This window comes from Trachurus japonicus, chromosome 22, assembly GCF_045865225.1.
Source record: "Trachurus japonicus isolate A0001 chromosome 22, Traja_1.0".
Lineage (NCBI taxonomy): Eukaryota > Metazoa > Chordata > Actinopteri > Carangiformes > Carangidae > Trachurus > Trachurus japonicus.
Genome location: NC_140928.1, coordinates 29,947,787 through 29,960,551, shown reverse-complemented (window position 1 = coordinate 29,960,551; position 12,765 = coordinate 29,947,787). Strand labels below are relative to the sequence as shown.

The 12,765-nt window shown below is 43.3% G+C and overlaps 1 protein-coding gene across 1 annotated transcript in view; it reads left to right on the top strand.

Moving 5' to 3' along the window:
• crybg1a (crystallin beta-gamma domain containing 1a) overlaps positions 1 to 12,765 on the top strand; it is a 56,590-nt gene that overhangs the window by 27,521 nt on the left and 16,304 nt on the right. Inside the window, exons 2-5 of the mRNA XM_085766701.1 lie at positions 1,769 to 1,901; positions 5,051 to 6,411; positions 8,477 to 9,564; positions 10,048 to 11,768. Coding sequence (XP_085622827.1) covers positions 1,769 to 1,901; positions 5,051 to 6,411; positions 8,477 to 9,564; positions 10,048 to 11,768 — 4,303 coding nt within the window. The remainder of the gene's footprint in view (positions 1 to 1,768; positions 1,902 to 5,050; positions 6,412 to 8,476; positions 9,565 to 10,047; positions 11,769 to 12,765) is intronic.

The following is a 12,765-nucleotide window of genomic DNA, read 5'->3' as shown; positions in this document are numbered from 1 at the left end:
CTGCTTAGTTCCTCTTTAAAGGTCCAGTGTGTAAGAATTGGAAAGGTTTATTGGCAAAATCTAAATTATCCATGAATATATTTGTCTAAGTATATAATCGCTATAAAATAAAATTTGTTTGGTTTTCGTAGCCTTATAATTGTTCCTTTATATATAGCAAGGGTCTTGCTTTAGAGAGTGTGGCCATCTTGTGCTGCCATATTTGTACGGCAGCCCAAATGGAATATCCATCCAGCCAGAGAGCAGGTGTCAGGAATTTTGCATTCATAAATAAACCAACAAAGAAGAAGGCGGAAGGAAAGAAGGAGGAGGAGGAAACAGCAGACACATGGTAAATAACAGTAAACAGTGTGAACAAGATTAGTGTCAGTCAGCATGTGAAGGTCACTACTATTGCTACTATAGTATGTAATCACAACATGTTATTACCTGCACGAATGAATAAGCTGTCAGTGTCTAACCCACTGATCTAGTTACGTCAAGTCAAGTTGAGTCAAGTCAAACTTTATTTATAAGGCACATTTAAAACACCCTATTTGCTAAAGTGCTGTGTGTCAACAGCCGACAGCAGAGAATAACTTCTACAACTAACATGAAGTATTTAACATGGCCTCACATTCAAAATGAAACGTGTGTAGCAGCAGGCGGCTGCTATCAGGCGGTGGTGTGTTCCTCTCCACTCAGCAGTCCATGGAAACTCTTTTAATGTTTGAACTAAAACAAGCTCTGTGAGACAGTAACTGACGGCGACTGAGTCATGTTCTGCTGCTGCTCTTAAAAAAACAATCCTGCTCTGCCCCCTGGTGGAGAAACACAGTAAAGCACAGACTCACACTGTAGTGGCCATGGTGTCTCTATGGTGGGGTGATGTGAAATACTTTCATAAAACAATTATGTCTGTACAGTCAATCTGCTGTGGTAAGCTCTTTTCTCATCTCCCATAATGCAACACGCATGCAGTGTTGCTTCAAAAGCAACTGACATCTTGGACGTCGGTCTTTGTTCCTGAGCTACTGACACTACGTCATATGACAACACAACTACCTTGCATTGCAAATCCAGCGCAGGTGCTGTTGAGCTGAGGTGGAATGTTGTGTGTCAGTGTGTCTTTGTCCTGGACGGCTCACAGGACTGTTTGCTTTCACGCTGGGTGTGAGTCGTCTGGAAAGGCTTCAGGGCCACTTACTAAATTTGGCATCTGAAAAAAAAAACTACTCCTCCTCTAAACAGACGCACCTCCTAATGCCTCACACGTGTTCTAAAATCCTCAGCGGCCCTCTAATTGTACAGTGCGCGCTGTCGGCTGCTGAGGGTTGAACTCTACCTGTCAAGTGTCTGTTTTTCTAACTCAGTGCAAACTAAGTCATTCTGAAGCCTGTCAGTGCATTTCAGAACAATCAAAGTTGTCTAACGTGTCCTTTACAAGGCTGACTCAGTGTTGGGTTTAAGGGTTTATACGTATGTTTATTACTCATAACTAACATTATGTAAGATTTTGACCTGAAGCAGCACAGAAACAGGTGTGTGAATGAGATCTGATTATGTTTCCTCATCGTTCTCTCTTTCATGTCTAACTGAGAAAGTCTCTACATTCAAAGAGACAAGATGTTTTAGGAAAACATGGGAAAAACATGAGCATTGTCCAGTGAGAGGTAAAACAAAAGGCCAATGACATAACATCCTCTCTGTCCCTCCCCCCTCCCTTTCTCTCCCTCTCTCTCCCTCTCTCTCTCTGTGTCTCTCTGTGTTTCCTGCCTCCCTCCACCAGGAGCTTAGACCAGATCAGTGTTTCCACAGACTGCAGTTTCCGGAGTGGATCGGACTGGGACCCTAATTTTGATTCCTCCTCCGTGATCAGCGTCAACATGACTCAACCAAACAGCCCGACTTCTCCATCCAAGGTTGGTTTTTACTCACACATTTTCACCATTGCTCTCAGTGCAACCTGCAGATGTGACATGGGTGGTAATATAGTTTTTCTACTCCACTTTTTTCAGAGGGAAAATATGCTTTTCACTCCTCTGCAGCTAATTAACAGCTCAATTAACTCATCTCCTCTTGTAGAATTTATGATCTAAGCATATGATGCTCAGGGAGAGTGTTAACACTGTAGTAAATCAACTAATTTAGTTCTACCTTAACCACCTACAGCACTCAAATGCTCTGGAAAAGGTTCTGGAAAACTGCTGTTGACCTTAAGGTACAAGAGCTTCATCCACATTCAAAGAAAACACTAATACTGACTCAAAAGATGCAACACAGTCCAAATAGAAGAATTGGGTCACAGGTGAAAAAGTGGGGCAGCATGCTACAGTAGATTGGTTCCTAATATTCAACAGTTGATAAACAATCCGGCTCAGCTGACCATTGTACAATTGTTTTTCTTGTGCAGTTATTATTTGGTGCAGGTTTTTTGTGTTCACCATGTGGAGTTTATTCTCTTCACAGCTGAACAGCTACGTGACATCAGACAGATTTGTCTCCTCAGCTCCTGCAGGGGACAGTGAGTGGTACAGTAACTGCTCAGCGGCTGCCTGAGGGGACTGACACACACTGAGCAGCTCTTAGAGTGTGTTTCTCCTTTGAGGTTAACTGTACTATAGGAAGCTTCTGTCCCTGGGCTAACTCTCCTCTGACTCCAACCTGTCAAACCTGCTCTCAGTCAAATGTGTGTCCGTGATGTTTTGAAAAGACACGAGTTTCATATTAACAGTGTTCAGGAATTCATTCACATCATATTCATGGCGCGCACTCTATCAACCGGAGAGATAGAGTCTCAGAGAGATAGCAGTAAAAAACACCTTAATATCAGTGTGTTTACATGTTTTGCAGACAGGCTGACAGATGCAATGCCCTGCAGTATTTAACTGTAATTACTGTAAGATCAACATCAATGCTCCTGTGTGTTTGCCGTCATTATTATCTGCTGCTCAGATGATGGAGTGAAGCCCAGCTTTGGTTGACTGATAAGGAAGTGGGTCAGAATGCACACAGATAGATACGGTACTATATCTCCTCCTACCTGACATTTGTCATTGCTGTGAGTAAATAGGAGGAGAATGCTCAGTGGTGAATGCCAGAGCAGATTTGCATAGACGGACGACAGGTGGACAATCAAGACTTTCACACGCAGGATACTGTTCTTCATTTGTGTTATTTTTTTAAAATGTACTCTGCTTCAAAATGCTGGATTTGTGAATGAATCTAAACAACCTGGAGGTACGGTACCACTTTGTCTACAGATTTAAAAAAAAAAAAAAAAAACAGTTGTAGATCCAAGTCAGCATAGTTGTTAGTGTTACGTTTGTGGGTTTCATTGTGTTTAGACATGAACTGGTAAGCCCAGCCAGGCTCACCTACTTACCTTAGCTACTGTTTGCTCAGTAAAGTGTCTATATGTTTGACACCACCTCAGATCTGTGCTGACTGCTTTTTATAAGAGAAAACTACAGAAAGTACTAGTGGAGATAAAGATGAACACATGTGTTTACTTAGACCTACTAACAGCTCTAGGTCATTGACCCTTTGATCCTTGTCACTGTATAGTATAGATCCTATCTGTATTGGTCGGTTTAGATGAGTTCTCCTGAGTGGTACAGGTAGAATACCTATTGAATGAATACACAGATGTCCTATTGATTTGCCCTACGTTAGAATGAGGAAGGGTGTGGTTGTCTCCCGCAGGTCTGTCCACACCCTTTTAGTCTGACTGGGTTGTGAGTTTCTTTGGCGAGCATTCTTTCACAATATTTTTTTTTTTCCATGTTGTTGCTGTGATGCAAATAGCCATGCCCTCCAGTCAGGCACTCTGTGCAGAGCTGGGGCACTCAAGTGTGGAAACACAATACAGTGAGCTGCTAAACTGCTCAAACAAGAGGACTGACTGTTTCATTTTTTTTGTCAAACACTTCAGTAGGACGCTGGCTGTTTAACTCCACCAGCATTTTTGTGTAGTAATTTAATGACCGCTCTGAGGATCATCTTGTCTCCAAAAAAAAAGACATAATTTATTAACTTTCATTGGCAACTTCTGCAGTTATAATTTAGACACCAAACTCTGAAGGAATTCAACAGCTTAGACTCCAGGAAGTCCAGATGGTATGTAACTGTTGTCTTTTTCCACCCAGGCTTTGCAGGTGTGTGTTAAGGCAGCGTGGTGTTTTCAGAATCTGGGCTGTGATTTCAGTTAAAAAGTCTCATTGTGGTTTCTGTTTGACGACATCATAAGTATTGTTAAAGTTTCTGCTGCTGTTTCACACTGTACTCCACTTTGGTTCGAGACAGTCATGCTGCTTTCATTGATTATCACTCTGATTTCAGACCTAAGCTCATTTTTTATTGTTTATGTGCAGCTGTTGGAAGTAAGTGACCCTTGAGCTGAACCTCAAAGCAGTTTTATGAGCAGTTATTCATTAGTTGACCCACTGCAGCTTTTACCTTTTATCACTGTGCTGTTACCAGGTTGTCCCATTATAAAGGAGAGAGGGCATTCATTTGATGATGTTTCTTTTTTTCCGAAAGCATTTTTTTTTTCATTTTTACATACAGTACATTTGATATTTTTGCTGCCATCTTGAAAAAAGCATCATAAAATATATATATTATAGAAACTGAGCCTTACAACAAGCCATTAGGACATATACAACTTTATGACATCACAACGTAGCATTTAGCTCCCTCAGCCACACTGTACAGGGGGGCAGGGCTGCTCACCGGTACCCACCATCCAACCCAGCAGGATGAGGAAGTATAAAATATAGGACCTTTGATTTCCTAAGATAGTGGTCTATTAACTTTTACATCTTATCCCTGTTGGAAAGTTGTGCAGATGTTTTAATTTTACATTTGCATTAGTTATATGTGGGTGCAGGTCATTTATTGACTTCCACTTGAATTTAAATTTGTGTAAACAGCTTCATCTGAAAAACATGATAGTTGGAGTCCATTTATCTCCCTTCGTTTTCATTTTCTGTGTCACTATAACAACAAATCCAGAGACTTAAGATGAGCTGGCTGAATGTTTTTCTTTCTGTTTCTTGTCGTCCTTCAGAATCCAGAGGGGAAGAAGGGAATGTTCGATCGCATCAGCAGCCTCTTCAAGAAAAAGAAGAGCAGAGGTCGGCAACAGTCTGACTGCTCCGATGCCGGTTCCCCGACGTCCCCTTTGTCCCCACGCTCACCCTTATCTCAACATGAGGATGTGAGAAAAGACAACGGGCTCATGGGGACACATAACGCCGCCGAGAGCAGGACCGGAGCAGAGGGCTCCCGTCCCGGTTCCGCAGCTTCTCTGATGAGAGACGACTCCGAGCTGCCGTTCGCCGACAGCGACAGCAGCGGCCGCAGCAGCGTGAGGGAGGTGATGGTGTGCAGGGTCAGCAGGGTCAGCGCCGTCAGCGACGAAGACAAGTCTGGGAACGCCACTCCCACTGTGGACCCCGCTGCCACCGCTGACCCCGGCTCAGGATTAGGCTTTACAGACTCGGTGGTGGAGGAAGTGAGCAAGAGGCTGCAGATCCGTTTAGAAGAAGACACCAGAAAGAACACGGAGGGCTGCGGTGAGGACGGAGCGGTCACCCCGACCACGCCCATGACCTTCAAAACCTCCCTCTGCATGGCGGCCGATGCTCCCAAGTCTCCGAACTTAACCTCTATTAGTTTAGCATCAAAGAAAACCTGTGTAAGAATCGGAGAGAAGGGGCACAGCACGGCTCTGACGGGAATAAGATTAGGCTCTCAGTCGTCCACCTCACACCTCATCACCACTCGGGAGGAGGAGGGGGAAAAGCCTCTAGATGGAGAGAAGGAAAACTCAAGAGTCTCTGAGAAAACTACATGGAGCCCTCCCTCTGAGACAGCGGGAATACCCAGAGGTGATTCTCCTGTCCTGCTCCACAAAGCCATATATGTGGAAACACACCTGGGGGAGGAGGAGGCAGAGGAGGATGGGAGGGAGGGGAAGAAGCGGGACAGGGGTATAGTGAAAAAGGAGGAGGAGGGCTGCCGAGCAGACTCGCCTCCCCTGTTGGCTATACCTGTCATAGTGATCCAAGAGGACGAGTCGGCGGCTCAGGACAGAGCACGCGGTCCCTCCACCTCCTCTCCTACTTTGCCGCCCAGTGACAGCTCACTAGATTCAGCCGGCTCCTTGGCACAGGCTACAGGGGAGTTCCAAACAAGCTCACCGCAGCCAGAGGAGCCCGACCCTGGCACAGGCTCAAAGCAAAGTTCACTTCAGGAGAAACGCAGACCGAGGGAAAACCGTGTGACACGCAAGACGGTGAATCTGCCTTCCAAACACAAGGTCTTTGCCCAGAAGGTGTGTGTGAGCCCAGAGCTCAGCGAGGCAGCAGCAGAGGAGAACGGCAGAGATTCAGCTTCAAAGATTTCTGACACAGCACCGGTCAAACTGTGAGTATCTGTCTATTTTAACTTTGTGTTATTGTTGTGAATAGCCCCTTTGTTCCTGGGAGGAACACAAAGCAGTGAGCTAAGCTGTCCGTCTTAACCCGCCTGTTTGAATTTTCTGCAGTTATTGTTTAATAGCTCCTTTGATCCTGGGTGAAACGGAGAGCAGGAGAGCCACACAGAGCTGAGCCGACATGCAACCTGAGCTCTGAGTTCCCATGGCCCATTGTACCACAGGAGAACAATGCAGGCTAAACCTGAACTTAGCTTCTGAAATATTGATATACAGCCCTAATCTTTCAAAAACACTGACAACCGCTATAAAAACCAGAGAGTACACGTACAAGTCCTACAAAGTCATTGCTTAACTACTTCAGGATACATGGAGAAATAGTGAGTGAGGTTTTATTTTGTATTTTGTCAAGTGTAAATTGAAATGAAGGTCACCTATGCTGTGTTTACCTATGGTGTACATTCACTACTAGAATAGTTAGTCATCAGAAGTTGACAGGCAGCCGGCAGCTCCTGCCTGTGCACTCCTGTTTGCATTTATGTATGTATACTGTATGTATAGATGGGCTTCTGTTCTCAATAGAATAAAAAAGTTAAGCGGTGGTGGTGTGACCGCGGTCAGCCCTGTAAAACTTTTGAGTTACTGCACACTCAAGGCTAAAGATGGTCATGCCTGAAAAATACCTGAGCACTGGGACAGATTTATGGTTTTAGAAGCACTGCAGGGGGAATGTCAAGCATAGCTGAAGTTTGAACTCTAGTCTGTTTTCTTCTGTTTTCTTCTTTTGAATGCGAAGTCAAGTTCAAAAATGTTACTATCTAACAATGTATCTATAGGGACATGTTCAGAACTATCTTGTGTTCTGTACAGAGTAGCTCTGTCCTCTGTACTAAGTCTTCATGCTGTACGAAGCACAGCTCCTGCTGTCTTTACACAGGTCAAGAGAACCATCAATCTTTCTCATCACATCCATCAGAAAGCTAATAAGCCCACCCCAAGAAAAAATGTTGAATTTTTCTTCAAGTCAGAGTAGCAATACCCCACCATAAAATGCTGTGTTACCAGTAACAGACAATACTCTTGCTTTAGGAAGATTATAAGATCATTAGCAACGTTTGAAAGTATCAAATCAAATGTACTTTTAAAAAATGTTTTATATGTAGAACAGCGTCAAAGTAAAGATTCTTTCTGCTCAATATTAATACAAATACATGAAGGTTGCTCAGATATTTGTTACTTGAGGTTTCGTACTGGAGTACTTTCTTTTTATGTCAGTAAATTCACACTTACAGAACATACTGAACATTAACTCTGCACTCTCATTAGTTTACACAGGACCAAATATGAAGTAGTTTGGCCAAGACTGACATTAAAAACTAGCTGTTTGTTTAAAAGTTAATGTGGAACTTTACAAATGTTTCTGTAGGCAGTGATGAATCTGTTTTTTTTTTTGTTTGTTTTTTGAGGACAGCATATATTTATCATGAAGGACACTTTTCATTTCTAAAATTTCAAACATGGATTTCAGATAAGACCATGGTACTTTAGTGAATTTGCATTATTTTCTATGTCGCAGATCATGTTTAAAGTGTAAGGGTTGTCTTGTTTTTTTCTCAGTGCATGGCCTGTCACCTTGTCATAGTAAAAGAAAACATGTTTCCAGACTAAATACTCTGCTTCAGAATAAGAGTACTTCAGAGTTGTGAGATAATGGTCATAATTTTCCCAAAAGATTATGCGTAAAGTCTCTCAAAAAAATATATACTCAAGTGCAGTTGTCAAGTAAATCCAGTAACTTGTATCTACACTGATATTATTAAATGTAGTGGAGTTATTGCACCATCTGTCTGTCTGAAATGTAGTAAGGTCAAGGTAGTAGTATGACGCAGTGTAAAATAGAAATGCTCAAGTAAACTAAAGGTGCCTCAGATCAACTTCATTAAATGTACTTATTAATTATAATTAATTACTTTACCGCACTGATTATTTGTTATTAGAAGACTTTATGGTTCTAAAGGTTAAAAATCTTCCATCTCTCCCTCTCTCTCCTGGCAGAGTGCCAAGCCTCCAAAACAACAACTATGCGGAAATCAAGGATGCCAACCTTGAGCCCTTACCAACAACAGATGAGACTAAACTCTGTGGCACAAACTCTGCTGAGGCTCTAGTGGAAGATAAGAAAGACTCTGAGGCCTCTGAGGTGGCTGATACCTCTGCTCCCTCAGACATGCACAAAGCAAAGTCCCGAGTGTTGGGGTCTGGGGTGAGAGGCCCGGAGACAAACCAGGATACCTCCTCTACCAAACGAGGGCTCAAAGCAGCGGAGAGTCAGCATACCACAGCAAGTGGAGCAAAGACCGCCCCCCCTGCAGCTGGAAGCAGAGCCAAGAATTTCACAACAAAGGCAAAGGACTCTGCAGAGGGCACAAGAACGGGAGCTTCCAGTGATACTCCACCACATAGCTCAGAGAAAACAGCTCCAACACTAAAGGACCCAAGCAGCAGCAGCAGCAGCAGCTCCTCAACCATGACCGGCTCAAAGTCTAAAATCCCCAAAAGGTCATCATCAGATGCTGACGTGAAATCACCAGTTACACCAGATAAAACATCAGTGATTGACGCCGTGACAGCAGCCGCCTCCAGACTGCAGAAGCAAGCCAGAGCCAAGGAGTCTCTGAAATCTCCGGTCACTGCCACCAAAGCTGGCAGGAAACCAAGCTTCGAGGAGACTAAGGCAGGGAAGTCTGTCTCAGGAGACGTGTCTCCAACCAAAAGTGCCTACAGGACAGGAACAAAGATCATTAAAGAAACTTGTGATGAGGACTCTGGCTCTGTGAAGCTGGTGAATGGTATGGAGAAAGATTACAGGGATGCTAGTGTTAAAGCAGGAGCCCCACCTGACAAGGAAAGTCTGGATGCTAAAAAAGAGCCACAGAAACCTGTGGAGAATAACATCCCTGTTGTGTCAAAGACCCGGCTGCCCGTTACATCACCCACAAGAAAAAACAACAATGATATTGCAAAAGCCGGTGGCAGCAGCTCTAAAAGGATTCCATCTGGTCAGACAGACTCAGAAAGACCTAAGAGGACTCCAGACCATCAAGACGTACCTACTTCCCCACTCTCTGAATGTCCCAGCAAAGGTAAGACAGGAGTAAAATTACTCAGCAAAAGTCGGTTTTTGTTTCTGAATTGTTCCTTTAAAGGTTCCACATTTTATCGAGTGGGATTTCTATGTGTTCTTAGATTGTAAAGCAGCTCCAGGTTCTACATTAGTACTGTCAGAGTATCAGAGCCTCAGTCCACAGACTATTCAGAAACTGAGGCCTTTAGGACTTTTTGTAACTTTATGATGTCACAACAAAGCAATGAGTGGCATGTCCTAAGCCTGCCCTGAGCCCCAAGCCTGAAGCTCTCTCTTCTGATTGGCTGACTGACCTGTTACCAAAGCTCCAGAGAGAAGCCAGAAAGAGTAGATGTAAAACTTTACGGTTCATTTATATTGTTACATGTATCGTCTTATGAATAAACAGTTCAGATAGAACAAAGGAAATGTGTCAGATGTGAAGTGTTTCCTTTTTGGATTGTTTTTGTCCTATTAAAAGGTGTGTGTATGTTTCCAACAGGAGGCATGCTGCCAACAAGACCATCCAAACTCCTCTCTCAGAGAAAGAATAGCCATGAAGAGAATGATACCCCCTCCTCATGTGTCACTCCATCCCCCACCAAGCAAGAGAAAACGTTCTCATCAAGGCTCTCCAAACAGAGCGACAACACTAAACAGAACCAGAAGAGTCCAGTAAAGGATGCAGCTGAGCTCTCACTATCTGTGAGCAAACTTCCTACCCGGGGTCAGAGAGCATCCAGCAAAGTCAAATCGAGGAAACCTCTGCTTTCCCCAACTGAGACCTCTGTGAGCACAGCTCCATCTGCACAGGAATCCAGTCAAAGCACTGACACAGAGACAACAGCCAAAGTAACTGACACTGTTGTAGCAGAGCAAGCGGGGGAGAAGGAGGAAGCTTTGAAATTAAGAGACAATCAGTCCAGTATGAGTGGAAGCAAAGTGGAAGGAAAAGAGGCAAATGACCCAGAGAGAATAAACAGTCATGCAGCTGAGGAAGTTTCAAAAATGCTGCCAAACCAAAACAATGATGTGATTATCACAGCGAATACTGAGGTGGATCAGGTATCTAAGGTATTGCCCAGCAGTGAGGCTGCTAAAGCAAATCCAGCTCATTTACCTGTCACTGATGTAAATAAAGATGAGAGTGATGGACATGGGAGACAGCAGGAAGCTAAGCAACAAGCACAAATAGAGTCCTCAGTTGAAAATGTGTCTGTCATGCAAAGTGACAGCACCACACAGAAAGAGAAAGCACCAGAGACAACACAGATAATAAGTAACGTAAAACCAGATTTAATCCAGAAAGAGGTTTCCATAGCTGCGTTGCCGCAGGACACGAAAGAGAATGGGAATGAAAGTGATACATCGACCAAACCCCCAGTGGGTGACAGCATACACTGTGACATAATAGTTCCAGCTGACGAAGAAGCTGTTTTGCCTGATAATGTTTCTCTCAATGCAACGAGTGAGGTCAGTGTGAAAGAAGAGGTCGATGCAAATAATCCGCTTGTTAAATTGATGTCAACAGACAAACATGTTGAGCCAGAAGAGCCCTCGGCCACTCCCTGCGCCTCGGTCGATGCTAGCCTGGCCAATATGGAGCCGCAACAGAAAAGCAGCTTACCAAAGGATCACACCACAAATATAATTCCTGAAAATAATCTATTGCCATCCACGTTGGAAAAGGATTCGATGAAAACTGTTGGAATGGAGGAGAGAAATAAAGAGGAGGTTGGCGGCAAACCACCAGAGGCTTTGGTTGTTCAAACAGAGGCTGTGACTGTTTGTGAATTACTCAAGAATGCTGAAAATAATCTGGACAAAGAGCCTCTTTTACTGGCCGCAGAATTTGAAAGACAGGAGAAAGACTCAAAACCAAATGAAAAGCTGAATGACGCAGCAGTGGAAAGCACTGACTCACAGAGCATTTGCAAAGAGGAGCTCAGAGGCACAACAATAGAGGATAAAGACATCACACAAGCAGAAAAGTCTGATGGTCTGTCATCAGAAGAGAAATGTTTACAGCCTGATCCAGTGGAGGGACCACACAGGGTAGTTATGGACACCCTGGAAGAGAAGAGGGTACTTCATGACACTACAGACACTTTGGCTGATACAAAACATGAGAGTAAGGCTCTTTTGAAAGAAAATGCTGAGAGTGGCAGTGAAGAAACACAGCAAGAGGAGCAGCAGACAATTGGTTTAACAGTGACACATGATGTAAAGGAAGCTGCAGGTGACAAAAAAGAGGAAAAGGCTTCACCTGATGGGATTTTAAATGTGACTGCTGAATCCAACCAAGTAGACAAGAAGATCCACAGTGAAGATCTTCAAAAGACAGAAGGAACACAACCAGAGAATGAAAAATTAACAGAATCCACAATGGGTTCAACAGTGACACATGAAGAGGAGCCTAAACTATTTCCAAGCGAAGCTGAAGTTGAGAGTAACAACACAAATGAAGAGGACAAATATGCTAATGATGTAACAGAAGCTGCAGGTGATAAAAAAGAGGAAAATACTTCACCTAGTGAGATTTTAAATGTGACTTCTGAATCCAACCAAGTAGACAAGAAGATCTACAGTGAAGATCTTCAAAAGACAGAATTAACAATACCAGAGAACGAAAAATTAACAGAATCCACATGTTCAAATGTGGATTCACGTGAAGAGGAGCCTAAACTATTTCCAAGAGAAGCTGAAGTTGAGAGCAGCAACACAAATGAAGAGGACAAATATGCTAATGATGTAAAGGAAGCAGCAGGTGATAAAAAAGAGGAAAAGGCTTCACCTGATGGGATTTTAAATGTGACTGCTGAATCCAACCAAGTAGACAAGAAGATCCAAGGTGAAGATCTTCATCTTCAAAAGATAGAAGGAACAAAACCAGAGAATGAAAAATTAACAGAATCCACAATGGGTTCAACAGTGACACATGAAGAGGAACCCAAACTATTTCCAAGCGAAGCTGAAGTCGAGAGCAGCACCACAAACAAAGAGGACAAAGAGCAGCAGACAATTGGTTCAACAGTGACACATGATGTAAAGGAAGCTGCAGGTGATAAAAAAGAGGAAAAGGCTTCACCTGATGGGATTTTAAATGTGACTTCTGAATCTAACCAAGTAGACAGGAAGATCCAAGGTGAAGATCTTCAAAAGACAGAAGGAACAAAACCAGATAATGAAAAATTTACAGAATCCGCATGTTCAAATGTGG